This window comes from Arachis hypogaea, chromosome 17, assembly GCF_003086295.3.
Source record: "Arachis hypogaea cultivar Tifrunner chromosome 17, arahy.Tifrunner.gnm2.J5K5, whole genome shotgun sequence".
Classification (NCBI taxonomy): Eukaryota; Viridiplantae; Streptophyta; class Magnoliopsida; order Fabales; family Fabaceae; genus Arachis; species Arachis hypogaea.
In genome coordinates, this window is record NC_092052.1 from 14,548,350 (window position 1) to 14,562,764 (window position 14,415).

A 14,415-nucleotide genomic window follows, 5' to 3' on the forward strand; every position below is an offset into this window, starting at 1 on the left:
AATTCATTATTGTTTTTGTTTTTGATTGTTAATAAACATAATAGATGACTGATAAAATAATAATTTATAAAATAAAAACTAGTTTTTATAATTAAATAAAATATATGGGGTTAATTTGTAATTAGAATTAAATAAGAATTATTTAACAATTATTAAAAAACTTAAAAAACATGTTTTGTTATGGAACCATTTAATGGTTCAAACGTTTTGGGACCATCGAATCCGGTGCCATGTAACTTAACAGTTATATCTTTTTCACTAAATTTTCTATCTTATTAGCAACACAAAAACAAAACGACACCTCCTATTTATAAGCTAAAATTATTTTATTGTGTATTTTTCTTTTATAATTATTGTGCACCTCTCTTCTCACTATCATTTTGACACTGCAAAGTCCTCTTACCCCCCCCCCCTCTCTTCTCACTAGAAGAAACTTAAATTATATCTACACATATATCATCCCCCTTCATATTTACATAAAGCATGTTCCACAAAAAATAACACACTTAATATTTTAACACCTAATTACTAACATCAAAACTTCTACTTATAAATGTGTCCACAATTTATTAATCAATAATACCGAATTATATAAATAGAGAAGTTTTTAAACATAAAAATTTAACAGTTTAGTCTCACATATTATAAAAAAATTTTCTGTACACAACATTCAAAGTAGAACTACCCTTAAGTAAACTATTATTCTTGATTAGAACTCTCAAATTGCTTTTAGACTTCATCATAGACAAAGCAACGTATAATTGACCATGTGCGAAAATAAGTTTTGGTAGGTATAGCCCTATTGTGCTCAAAGTTTGGCCGTGTGATTTAATAAGGTTTAATTACTCTGTTAGTTCCTATAGTTTTTGCAAAATTTTTAATTAGGTCTCTATACTTTTTTTTCCTTTTAATTGGACCCTTACACCAATTTTTTTTCAATTAGGTCCCTCTTAGTAGTAATTGGCTTAATTGTATAAGGACCCAACTAAAAAAAGAAAAATTGGTACAGGATCTCAAATAAAAGGAAAAAAAAAGTATAGGGGCTCAATTAAAAAAAATTTGGTGCAATGACTCAATTAAAAGGAAAAAAAGTATAGGGACCTAATTAAAAATTTCGCGAAACTATAGAGACCAATAGAGTAATTAAACCATTTAATAATTGTCATTGTAAAAGAGACTATCAATAAAATTGTCTGCGTTGAAATCTGAATGATAGAATTTTATTGTTAGACACCATATGCATGTGTGAGATTAAAACTACTTTGCCAGACTTATCACCTGTCAAGATATTGCATTCAATGACATGATTACCTAATCTCCTAACTTGTAAATCATTGCAAAATCTATTGCTTGGTTCTATATTCCTCAGAAGCATAACATGTACACCACCTTTAAGTCTCAGTTCGTAGCTAGGTAAACCTGAATAATTTATAGAATTCAAAATATCAGTTGTGATAGCATCCAACTTATATTCTATGTTGCTCTCTTCAGCACATAATGAGTCCGAACTAAAATACACTTTTTCATTAGTGTTAAAGTATTCCATTATTGTATTGTTGACCGCATGCATAACTTTAAGTGTGGGTGCTAAAATTGTGCGCTCCTTAAAGTAGTTAATGTTATTCAAGTTTGGCAATAATTTTGCGTAGACAAATGAAACCAGTTTTTGAAACCCATCATGGGTATCATTAAATAGAATGTCTTCAGGTATGACAACCTGAGACTCACCATTAGTTGAATCACCAGTCAACCCATCACTAATCTTAATTAACCATTCTGCAAAATGTTTGACATCATCATCAACTCAATAGTACCTTCAGCAATAAGCCTCATCTTTTTTGAAAGCTTTAATACTCTGCAGAATTGTCATAGATAGGAGATGATTTGGTTGCATCTTAATTGAAAAAATTCATGAAATAGGATTCCACGCTATGATTAAAAAAATCCTAAAATTTTCATAAAAGACATATAATTATGAATATCGAGAGGAATTTAGTTGCACAATATTGAGGTCATAAAAAATTGATTTTCAGAGGAAGGATGATCTAAGGATATCATCAAATTGTCAGGAGTTTGTGTTGGACATACAAGGCCTACATTACTTGAAGGAACGTATGCGTCCCCGTCAACCAATAGAATTGCATGATCAGTTGAGTCCACATTGACGTCTTTGACGACAAATTTATTGTTATCCAGTAAAAACTTAATGGGGATTGTATAGTTAGAAACTAAGTGCATGTTGTGGTCTATTACTTGATCAATAAAGAATTTGTTCCTACCAACATATTTGACCTTAAGCCAACCACCATAATTAAGATGATATTTCTCCAATAGTTGTTGGTAACCTTCAACTATGATCGCAATACAATTCCCTTTCTGTATTCTTATGTCGATGGTATCACAGTAAGCATCTATGAATACCAAAGAGTTAGAAATAACATATATGAAGCTTCTATAGAATAATGCAGTGATCTCTCCAACGTCCTAAATTTTTAACATGATATAAAACAGAAAATGAGTATGAAATTACGACCACGGGAAAAAAATAAAAATAAAAAATAAATGCAAATATATTTATAAACATATCAGAATTGATTTCCAGACAGAATGAAGTAGCCTAAAAATAGTTCTCATACTTCCTTGACAAATATAGAAAGACAAAAGCAACTGTTTGGGGAAGAACAAAGAGAAAAAGATTTAGTTTTGCACAAAAATATTGCTTTTAAGAAATGCATGCATATTTATTCAGGTATATGAATGATAACCAAAGCATGTTGTAATAAAGAGGATCTGATTGCATTAGATTGAAAAACCTTTAAATGCTCCATTGTAGTAGAGGTCAGCCAATGAGTGGAAATTCTGAAGGCATGGGGCATGATAGAATTACGATAACTGAAGAGAGAAAAGGGTACATGATGAAGGATTTGAGAATGGAATTAAAGACAAAATGAAAATATTAATTGAAATCAGGCATGTAACAGAGTAGCTGATTAGTCTGAAATGAAAGGGGAAAGCTATACATAAGAGAAATTGGTAGCTCCGAATAACAATGATTACATAATGCATGGTAAACGATAGTTACACCAAGATTTTATTTAATGCAATAAGGAGCAGTACACATTCTTTAAATGCAAAAGAAATAAATACAAACAAAAGAAGGAGACATGGCTAATGATATTATACATGAAATGAATGAATGGATTGAGTGAGGGAGCACAAATAACTTATATAGAAAGAAAAACACCTTAAAGAACCCAACCTTCATCCCTTCTCCTTCAAGAGAGGTCAGCATTTCACTTACTTTCAACCTTCTTTTAAAGGTTTGATATTAGATTAGACTTATTTAAATTGTTATTTTTTTTCCTTAAAAAAAAAAATTTAAACTCCACTTCTAATGTACACCCCCATCCTCAAGCTGCCGCAATCACAGCTCAACATATTTTTCAATTTTGATTTATCAACTCCTCAAGAATCGGGTCACCTGGTACGTGTCTCCCTTGGCCCTCATCCCCTAAGACTGACTCTTGCACTACCTTTGAGCTCTCATCTCTTGCATCCATGGCTGTTGGATCATTTTTTTTCTCCTGGCGGGTCCAACGAGGTCCATTATAGTCATTCTTGCCTTCACTTTCAACAACATCGTGTCTATCCCTTCTATCCGAGTGAACATGTGCCTTGTAAACCTTTCTCCCCCATCTTTTTCATATAAACCTCATACTCACCTCCTTGTATCTTAAGTGTGAACTACTCTTAAATGACTTTCCATTGGTATGAATTCATTAAAATTCTTGCTACACTAAAAGAAACTTTCGCCTCCTTTAAATCCTCTATTATTAGTAAATTTTCCCATCTCCTTCCTGTCTTTGAAAAAGTGTCCAAGAACCATGCTTGAACAGGCACTTCCATGAGCTCAATCCAAACTTGTCTGCTCATGGTTCACATAAAATTCCACTGTGGCCTCAATTCATCAAAATAGGAAATTAAGAAGCGGACTATTAAGAGCCTTATCTCCATCTTCAATACTTTTCAGAGTAAAGACACATTTGTATGGACCAAGGTCCCTACATCCGATCATTCCCGAACCTATCCAACCATCTCTAATCTTATACATCATAGAGCCAAACTTGATAGGTTAAAAGTTTAATTATTCTATTAGTTTCTATAATTTTATCAAATTTGTAATTAGGTTTCTATACTTTTTTTTTATCAATTGGTCCATACACTTCTTTTAATTTAGTAACTAAGTTCTTGCCAATGTAAAAAATATTAGAGTTAACGAAATATTTCTTCATAAATTGAAGGTATCCATAATTAATAACCATATTAGATCTTTGACCATATATTTTTTGGGACGAATATTCTGTTAATTTTAACATTTTTTAACATGAAAAGGACCTAATTATAAAACTAAAAACAGTGTAAAAATCTTATTGAAAGTAAAAAAGTATAAATACTTAATTACAAATTTAATAAATTATAAAAATTAACAGAATAATTAAACCTAAGCTAAAAGTTAGCACCAATGATCCTTCTTTTAAGAAGATCCTTCTAAGTTCTAAGACTCAGAGTACTCTGCCTACATCGTTTTCCTCTGCTGCTAATGCTGGCATAAAGATTTGTGCATCACATATTTATACTTTGTTTGAATCCATACTTGCTTTTTGTTACCAACAACAACATTTTTCTTTTTATCCATCACCATATTCCTCTTACAACCCCCCTTCTTCATTCCAATTATGACTTTTTTGTATTCGATAAAAGGTTCTGGAATATTTTGATTCTGCTACTGTAATTTTTCTTCTACTGATAACTTTTTCATTTAGTTTCTACCGCCCAGATTAGCTTTTCTCTTGAATTAAATCGAACAAATGCAAACGGTCTCTTACTCCCTTTCTTGGTTTCCTTGAATGTAAACATAATTGGAAACCCCCTTTACATCCTGCCAAAAATTTTGTATAGGACTATTTTAATTATCTCATCAGGTAGATTTTCAACAAATAAAATGTGAGTTTCCCTCCTCACACTCCTTCCATCTGTTTTCTCTGCCTTTTTTCATGTAAACTCTGGGTAATTAGTAAATAATTAACTAATAAATTAATTATTATTTAAAAAAATTAGAAACTTAAATTTTATAGTTTAAAAAAGTAGAAATAATTAAAATATAATTTTTGATACTAAATTTAAAGATTCTGGCCCAAAAATAGACCAACGGACCAAATCAATTGGACCGGACCCAAGGCCCAACCTATTAAATACCGAGGATAAGCCTTCTTTTTCTTCAATCCTGCAAACACGTTGAAGAAGCTTGGTTAACGTTAAAACCTAACCCTTATTCCTCCAAAAATTCAATCGTCCATAACTTTCAATCCAGATCTCCGATTGACAAGCCGTCAGCGACCATGCGTTCGTCTCGAAATTCTCTACAAAATCCACCCAATAATTTGGTAAGAAAATTAATATTTCATGTCAGTTCTCACTCCTCTTCAATTCGTGATTTTAGGTTTTGGTATTTGAGAGATTTTGTGATTTTGATGGTTTAGGAGTACTCTAGTAGTGGATAATTATTGGGTTTCACGCATATCATCCATAGATAAAGTGAGAAACTTGTATCCCTTGTGAATATTTTAATTTTGTGAAGTTTAGGTATTGATTTGTGACTATGTATGGAATTGTATGTATTAGATTAAATTTATGTTGAATTAGAGATTGAATTGGTGAAATTGGATGCTTGGGAGTGAACCTTGGAAGTTGAATTTTCAATGGAGAGAAACTAGAGTTTTAGAGCTTGAGGAACGATGGATATTTGAAGTGTTCTGAGCATTAGGGAAAAATCGGCCAAGGTATGGTTTTGGTTTCTCGTAGTTAATATTTAATGTCATGTGAAAATTTAGGCTAGAAGGTATTAAGATAGGAATGAACTGAATAAATTATTGATGGATTGTGTATATAGTATGTGATGTGTGATTCAATTTTGTAAACGGTTTGCTATTAGAGTTGGTTGGTTTTTGGAAAAGATTTAATATTGGAATTTGTTTTGCTTTGAAATAATTTGATATTGGAAATGGGACCGAGAGGTGTTTGGTTCGGTGGTTGGGACCCTTGAAGAGTGGCAAAGTCCAAGTTTTAGAGAAGATGCTGGCAAAATTTTTATGAAAATAGGAGGTTTCATTTGAAGTGGTTATTTAGGAAGATTTGGATTTTTAAGAATTTTATGATTTGGTTTTTAGTTAAAAAGAAAAAGATTACATTTTGAGTTTGCTTTTAGAAAAGAATGAATTGTGTTTTGAGTATAAATTATAATGATAATGAGATATGTGTGATTGGATAAGAGGCAGTGGTGTTGTTCACATGCTCCGGAAAAGAGATGAGGAAGAAGAATGATGAGAAATGAGTTTGACTATGAAATTGAATGAATATGAATGAATTGTAAAGATAATGAGAATGAATTTCTGAATGTGACTTCGGGTAAGATGCAGTGGTGTTATCCACTTGTTTCGGGTAAGAGCCAATAAGCCGGGTAAGATGCTGTGGTATTATCCACTTGCTTCAGATAAGAGTTCAAGACTCCAGAAAAGATGCAAGGGTTGAGTTCTGTCACCGCTTGCTTCAGGTTGAGAACTGAAACACCGCCTGGATAAGAGGCAAGGCTGAGGTTGTTCCCTTACTTCGGGTACGCAGGTAAGATGCAAGGGTTGAGACGTTGTCCCACTTGGTCCGTGTTTGGTGTTCTGTACAGGGTTAGCTACCGGACATATCGGGTTTGACTTTATAGCCGATGGATGAGACTCATTAGGCATAGGGCAGGCATACATCATATGCATATGTGTGTTTTGTTTGATTGTGCATTAATTGAGCTTGACTATGTGTTTATTATACTTACTTGCTATATTTACTACCTGCTGTATATGTATCCTACTTGTGTTTGCTTTGTCTGTATTGTTTATCTGTGCACCGGAGTTTTGGAGGATTGGAGGAAGGTGAGAAGCTGAGGAAATAAGTAGAATTGAGTTAGATTTAAGAACTTTAGATAATCCACCTTGTAGTATGATTTTAAACTTTAACTCTAAGCTTTATATCTGAGTATCGGAGTTCTAGGATTGCCTCTGATTTTTTCGGGACCTTTTAATTTATATTGACTATGTGGGGCACCTTTACTATGTTGAAGACCTCCGGTTCTCATTCCATACATGTTGTTTTTCAGATGCAGATCGGACAGCACTGCACTGAGCATTCTGGAGACTTTCTGGAAGCTCAGAACTCTTGAAATTTAAGGTTGTATTTTATTTATGTTTATACATGTATATATATAGATTCTCCACTTTGTATATATTATGTTTTAATTTGTCCCTTCTAAAGGTTGACTTGGAAAAATAAGTTTGTAGCTTGGGTTTAGGGTATTCTTTGGGGTCATATATATATACACACTCTAGCCGGTCTTTACTTCGCAGGTCGAGTCTAGAACTTGATTATATTTACCGGTTGGAATCCTATATATATCTATCTTTTGGTTTTCTATATAAATTTTCTGTCTTATCGTTGGCCATGAGCGTTGTATCTTCGCTTTTATTTTGATCGTACCGTTTCTTTCAAGGTTCCTAGTTATATTACTCTTATCACATATATAAGTATTTTTACTTTTAGAGGTTATAGCGCCTTGCCACCTCTGATTTACGTTCTAGACGTAAAGCTCTATGTGGTAGGGTGTTACACTTCACATTTTTTTCACTTCATTTCTTTCTTCATTAATAGTTATATCTTCTTCTCTATTTTTTGTCGAGGTAGTTAATCATATCTTTCATAATTAATCCAACTATCACCACCATTACCAACATCTTTCTCATCCTCGTCGTTATAACTTCTATCTCTACTATTTTTATTATGCAATCATAATTTATCATCATTATTATGTCCTCTACTATTATTAACACTTACACCAATTCTATCATCATCATTCTCTTTTCTTAATTCTTGTTCGATGCTTTTTTTTTTTCTTTGAAAAATTTTTGTATTGTAATTATTTTTTCTTCTTGCAATATCACTTCCAGCAATAGTCTTTTTTTACTTAACCACTACTAATAAATTTTTTTTTTAAAAATAAACTTATTAATAATTTGTGTGGATTTAAAATTTTCACATATTATAAATAAAATCTTCACAAAATCACTTTTTATTATTATTTGATGAAATTTTTAATAACAAATTTATATTATCCCAAAATAAAATAAATTGAGATTGAAGTATCTTTTTATAAACAATAATTATCTTATCTTTTGTGAAAATAGATCAAAACTAAGTTAAATGTTTACTCCACAAAAAAAAAGTTACATAGAGTGGTTTTTAATGAAAAAGGCAGAATTAGGTTAAATTTTAGAAAGGTGCAAAAATTAATAATTCTAACAAAAGAATAAATAATTTTGAGAGGACTAAACTATAAATTTTTTTTATAATGTACAAAAAATATTGAAAGTTGGGGGTATTATCCCTTTTTTTATATGAGGGTCTGCATTAGGGACGGATCCAGAAATAGTATCATGGGGGGCAATAATATATATAATATTAAAAAATTATACAAAAAAAATTATATAATGTAAAATGCATTATTACAAAAATATACTGATAGAGAATATATTTTAAAGTACAAAAAATATATATGTACTTTTTATTAACGAAGTGGTCGATTCCTCGTTTCATAAAATTCATCGATAATAGAATTTGTGTCAAATTTTTCTGCAATTTTCTTTTCAATATAATTAAAAGACAATTAGCAAGAAATTTATCTTTCATTTTGTTTCTGAATTATTGTTCATAATATTCATAACTGAAAAAGAACTCTCAGTTGTTGTAGTAGTTGAAACAGAGAAAATTAATATTAAATGAATCAAAAAGGACATTCACAAGAAGAAAAAAATCTACTTTATGGGAATTGAAAAATTTTATTTAATTAAAAAATATTAGTAATAATATATTTTTATATTTTTTTAATATTGTTACTTATTTTTTAGATATTAAAAATTATTAATATTTAGGTTAGATTAGATTTTTATTTATATTAGACTAAATACTAAATAAATTTTAAAAAAAATTAAATCATACTTAATAACTTATTACTATTAATTTTTTTTAAAAAAATTAGGGGGTCAAGACCTCACTCGCCCCGTAAGTCCGCATGTGACTAGTTGGTCGTATAAATAGATATCAACGTTTTTTTAATATTTTATTTTATATCTATTGTTAAGAACTTTCAACTTCAGTAAAAAACTAGTAGTATATTTTTAAGAATATTTCATGTCAATTGTACAAAGTATTAGTATAATTTGGAAAATAAAATAAAAAATAAAATAGCCCATCACAATCATAAATCATTTCTAAATCAAGTTCCAAATAATTATAGCAAACATGGTTGTAGATCAATGGGCGGTGCATGCTCCATAATGTAGGTGCATGCCTTTTTCGAATATAGTCTCTATCTCCACAAAGATTAAGCATGGTCCAAATTTATGATGATTTAATTAAAATAATTATTTATTTAAAAATATTAGTTAAAAATTATTAAATAATTTAATATATTTAATTAAAAATAAAAATCTTATATATAATTATTTTATATAAAATTAATAATTAATAATTATTAAATAATAATTTAATTAAATTTATTAAATTATTTAATAATTTTTTATTATTAATTTTATATGAAAATAATTAAGTAAGTTTTTACTTAATTTAAATTACTTAATATTATATATTAATCAGCTTTCATATTAGTGAGTTTAATTAATAGTAAAAAATTTTATACATTTATTTTTATGTAAAATTAATATTAAAAATTATTAAATAATTTAATAAATTTAATTAAATAATCATAAAATGATTTTTAATTATCAATTTCATAAAAAAATATTTGCAGGTGAGTCTTTACCTTAATTAATTAATAGGATAAGGCAAAGATTTGACGTGATGAAGAGAAACATGACAAGCGAAGGTGACTTGTCAATGGTGGCTGTTGGGGTTGGAAGCGGTTGTATGTCTTTTCTTGCATTACTACTTTTTCGATCGGTTGTACGGTCACCAAATTGCAGACCTCGATGTTGATGTTATTCTATATTGTACCTGGATATTCAATTTCATTTCTATAGGATAATACTGATTTGGTGTCCCATTTAAAAAACTTAAAATCCATTATTATTCAAATCGTTTAGACTTTGCATGAAGTGCAATGTATGAAAGCACATACATACACTATTTCCTCTTGTTAAAAATTCTTATCAATTTCGACTCCAAAAGAAATCATATCAATTTTTAATAATTTGTCCACTGATCCAACCTCGGCAAACCGTTAAGTGACTTTTATTCTTTATTGTTGACTTTTTCACAAAAAAAAAAAAAAAAATAGTTACATATATTGATAATATAAAATTTGTATACAAATATTTGATTATAATTGTTATATTTATAATTTAGCTGTATTGTATATAAAAAAGATCTTATAAATTTAATTTCAGACATATTTATAAAAGTCAACTTTTCTTTAAGAAAAGTTAGAAACATATTGTTAGACATTTCTTTTTTTTTTTAAACAAATTCTATATATAATCACTAAAAATTAATAATTAAATACTATTTGTATTTATTTATACATATTATTCAAATAGTTTTTATCAAAATAATAAAATATGTCATAAAAAATAATAAATATTTTTACAATAATATAATCATAGTATTAGAAAAAACATAATAATTAACTTTTTATATCCATGAAAAAGAACTATTTTTTACTGTGATATATTATTACTGAAGAAACCACATTAACCACTACACAAAAATACATTATCAATTAAGAATATATTCATCCATATCAAGATCATACAAAGTAAAATAAAATAAAATAGAATTCGTCCATATCAATTATTATATGAGTGTCTAACAAGAAAAGATTATTAATTTCATGATCCCTTATACTTTGTTCAACTACCTCTTTTGTTCAAAGTTTATGATAACTACGCAATTAATATTCCTATTCCCGATACCAGTTACCAACTTTAATAAGAACTGAAAACGGAAAGTGTTCTCTTCAATCTTCATGGCTTTTTCTCTCTGTCTCTATCCTCATTTGGGGCTTAGAATCAATATTCCCTTCCTCTTCAGTTCTAACTTCTCTTTCTTTCTGTCTCCAATTTAAAGAAACATTTCTGCCATAACTAAGATTCTAACAAATCAGTGACATCACCCTCATACACTATTGCTATTTCTCTGTTCTTGAAAGTCGTTCCTAATCACTCTTTTTCTTTCCTAACTTTCTCTGCCATTTTTGTTATTGTCTTTGATTTGTGCTGTTTTTGGGAATCAAATCCATGATGGGGTTCTCCCAAGGAATCTCCACTGATACAAGGGACCAAGATTCTCACTTCAAGAACCTCAAAGACAGAAACTTTTTGGGAAAACTGATATGGGACTTTGCATTTGCATGTGTTGCTTCGCCATGCACTTGTAGCAGTGGAAAAATCGATGGCAAAGAATTCAAAAACATAACTTTGGATCACAAGAAGGCTCTGTTGCTGGCAGAATCTAATGGGGTTGGAGCAGAATTGCTGAACAATGAACCTCAATCGGTTCATTCATCTTTCAGGTTCAGCTTCCGTTCTCAGGTTGAGCTAGAATCCTTCAACATGAGTTCTTCTGCTGCTGCTGCTAAGGCAGCCTTGTTGATGGTGAATTTGGAGTGTGAGTCTCTGAAATGGAGGACAATGGAGCCATTGGAGAAGAGCATATCCCCAGTGCCCAACACTTTGATCAGGTTCAATTATCATGAAATTGTGCATGCTACTCGCAATTTCTCCAAAGGTAACTTTTTTTGTTTCCCAAGTAAATATTAATATGGAGGACAATTGGTGCATGTTGTTGAAGGAATCAAATTTCATTTGTTAGTAATAGTTTGTGATTCATTCATTTGTTGGTTTTTTTTTATAGGTAGAGTGTTGGGAAGAGGGGCATTGAGCTGTGTTTTTAGGGGTAAAGTTGGTATATTGAGGACAACTGTTGCAATCAAAAGGTTGGACAAAGAAGACAAAGAGTGTGCCAAGGCCTTTTGCAGAGAGTTGATGATTGCAAGTTCTCTTCACAACACAAACATTGTACCTCTTTTGGGATTTTGCATTGATTCAGAGGAAGGCTTGTTTTTGGTCTACAAATTTGTTTCAGGAGGAAGCTTAGAACATCACTTGCATGGTAGTGGTACTTTAATTTCTCTGTTTTTACTTTTTACTTCACTCCATAGTTTATGATGTTACCAATTTCCAATGTTACTGGTTATAGATTTTACTTATTTTTATAGGGAGGAAGAAAAGTAGAGGTTCACCACTTCCATGGTCTGTGAGATTTAAAGTTGCAATTGGGATTGCAAAGGCCATAGCTTATTTGCATTATGGAACTGAAAGATGTGTTGTTCATAGAGATATTAAGCCTTCAAACATTTTGCTTTCCTCTAAGAAAATTCCCAAGGTAAGATGCTTAATTTCAAGTTTGATATTCAATTGTCTCGGATAGTCAAGTTATCAAACTGTTATCGAAATCTCGAGTTAACTAGTAAACTAAATTTTATCTGTTTAGACCCCCAATCAAGTTTACAGTACTCTTACGAAATTAGCTTAACAATTCAAATTTTCATGAAGTCCATGAGTTTAGTTAAACTCTCGAGTTTGATTCGTTACTTTTGATTGTTTTTGTTAAATTGAAGTTATGTGATTTTGGACTAGCTACATGGACTGTTGCACCTTCAGTACCTTTTCTATGCAAAGCTGCCAAAGGAACATTTGGGTAGGAACTTAACCCCTTCATATTAATTCTGCAGTTTTCTCATGTTTTTGGTCATTGCATCTTTTTTCCTTCTTATTTTAATTATTCATAATCAAATTACCTTCTCTGAACAGTTATTTGGCCCCTGAATATTTTCAACATGGAAAGGTGTCAGATAAGACTGATGTTTATGCTTTTGGAGTGGTTTTATTAGAACTCATAACTGGCAGGAAGCCAATTGAAGCAAAGAGGACTCAAGGAGAAGAGAACTTGGTCTCATGGGTATGTCAATTTTCTAATTTTATAGATTATGATTGAAAATAAACAACATGCTCTAAACAAAAATTGTTCCTATAAAATACTCCAATTAACATGAGTATTATTTACTATAATTAATGTATTCCTTGTTGAAGAAAACATACACCAAATTTTTGCATCTATCATTAATTTAGATGAGAAGTTGTAATAAAGAACATTATTAGCATCAGATCAAATTCAAATGGATATGGTCTCTTTTTTTGTGACACATTTATTTGGCATTCAATATTCAGGCTAAAGCTTTGCTACAGAAAGGGAAATTAGCTATTGAAAAGTTGGTTGATCCTCAACTCCACTATAGCAATTCGAGATTCTCGAGTCAAATAGCTCGGATGATCGAAGCGGCGGCTGCTTGTATTACATTCGAAGAATCTAGAAGGCCCGGCATATACGAGATTCTTGCGATACTAAAAGGTGAACAAGAACTTGTTCTCTCTAGGAGGAGGAAGTCTGGTTACTACACACAGTTACAACAAAATAATAGTGATTTGAAAAGTCACTTGGCTTTGGCAATGCTTGGAGTATCAGAGTTTGATGATGATGATGATGATTATCTTTCTTGCCGCTAAAGAACATAACTTACCTTCATTGTTGTCATGGTTCCCTCTTTAGTACTAAGGATTAGATGAAAACATTTTGTTGTAAATAGAAGGGAAAAAAAAGGAGCTTGAAGCCATTAGAAGAGATGTAATGAAGGGTTAAGGGTTTGGATAGTATGCATGAGTTTTATATTCAATTTTTATTGCTACTAATTTATTAGAAAATGGGGTTAAGATGGTTAATTTTGTACATGTTTTCTCTTTAACTTCCCCTTTTGTGAAAGGCATGAAGTGTAATGACTCTTCATCAATTCAAGTTGGAAAACAAAACAGGTTTAATTATTTTGTTGGTCAGTTTCATCAAATTTTTAATTAAATATATATATATATATATATATTTAATTTTAAATTATTTTTAATTTTATAATTAGATTCTTTTGATATAAAAATGTTAAAATTTAATAGAATATTTTTTTAAAAAAATATATGATAAACAATTTAATTAGATTTTTAATTGTTGATATTTTCAATAAAAAATATCCAGTTAATTTTAACATTTTTTATATTAGGAAAGATCTGATTACAAAATAAAAAATAATGTATAAATCTATTTAAAAGAAAAAAAAATTAATTATAAATTTAGTGAAATTATAGAGACTAATAGAATAATTAAATTAATATTATATTCTTAGTTTTCTTTTACCTTCCTAGCGATATGTATTTTGCATAACAAAGTCTCTCTGAATATTCACTTTCACGTACCAGCAGT

The 14,415-nt window shown here is 30.1% G+C and overlaps 1 protein-coding gene and 1 long non-coding RNA gene across 2 annotated transcripts; both read left to right on the top strand.

The window, feature by feature from the left end:
* Positions 1 to 4,570: 4,570 nt before the first annotated feature.
* LOC112762527 (uncharacterized) lies at positions 4,571 to 7,543 on the top strand. Its single transcript, XR_003182716.3, has 2 exons — positions 4,571 to 5,444; positions 7,202 to 7,543. It is a non-coding gene; the product is annotated as an uncharacterized lncRNA (long non-coding RNA).
* A 3,321-nt stretch (positions 7,544 to 10,864) lies between these two features.
* On the top strand, positions 10,865 to 13,988 carry LOC112765409 (probable serine/threonine-protein kinase PBL7). The gene is made up of 6 exons (XM_025811314.3): positions 10,865 to 11,838; positions 11,965 to 12,222; positions 12,329 to 12,495; positions 12,731 to 12,810; positions 12,924 to 13,071; positions 13,341 to 13,988. The coding sequence occupies exons 1-6, from the start codon at positions 11,349 to 11,351 to the stop codon at positions 13,674 to 13,676; spliced, it is 1,479 nt and encodes a 492-aa protein (XP_025667099.1). The 5' UTR covers positions 10,865 to 11,348; the 3' UTR covers positions 13,677 to 13,988.
* The last annotated feature ends 427 nt before the right edge of the window (positions 13,989 to 14,415 follow it).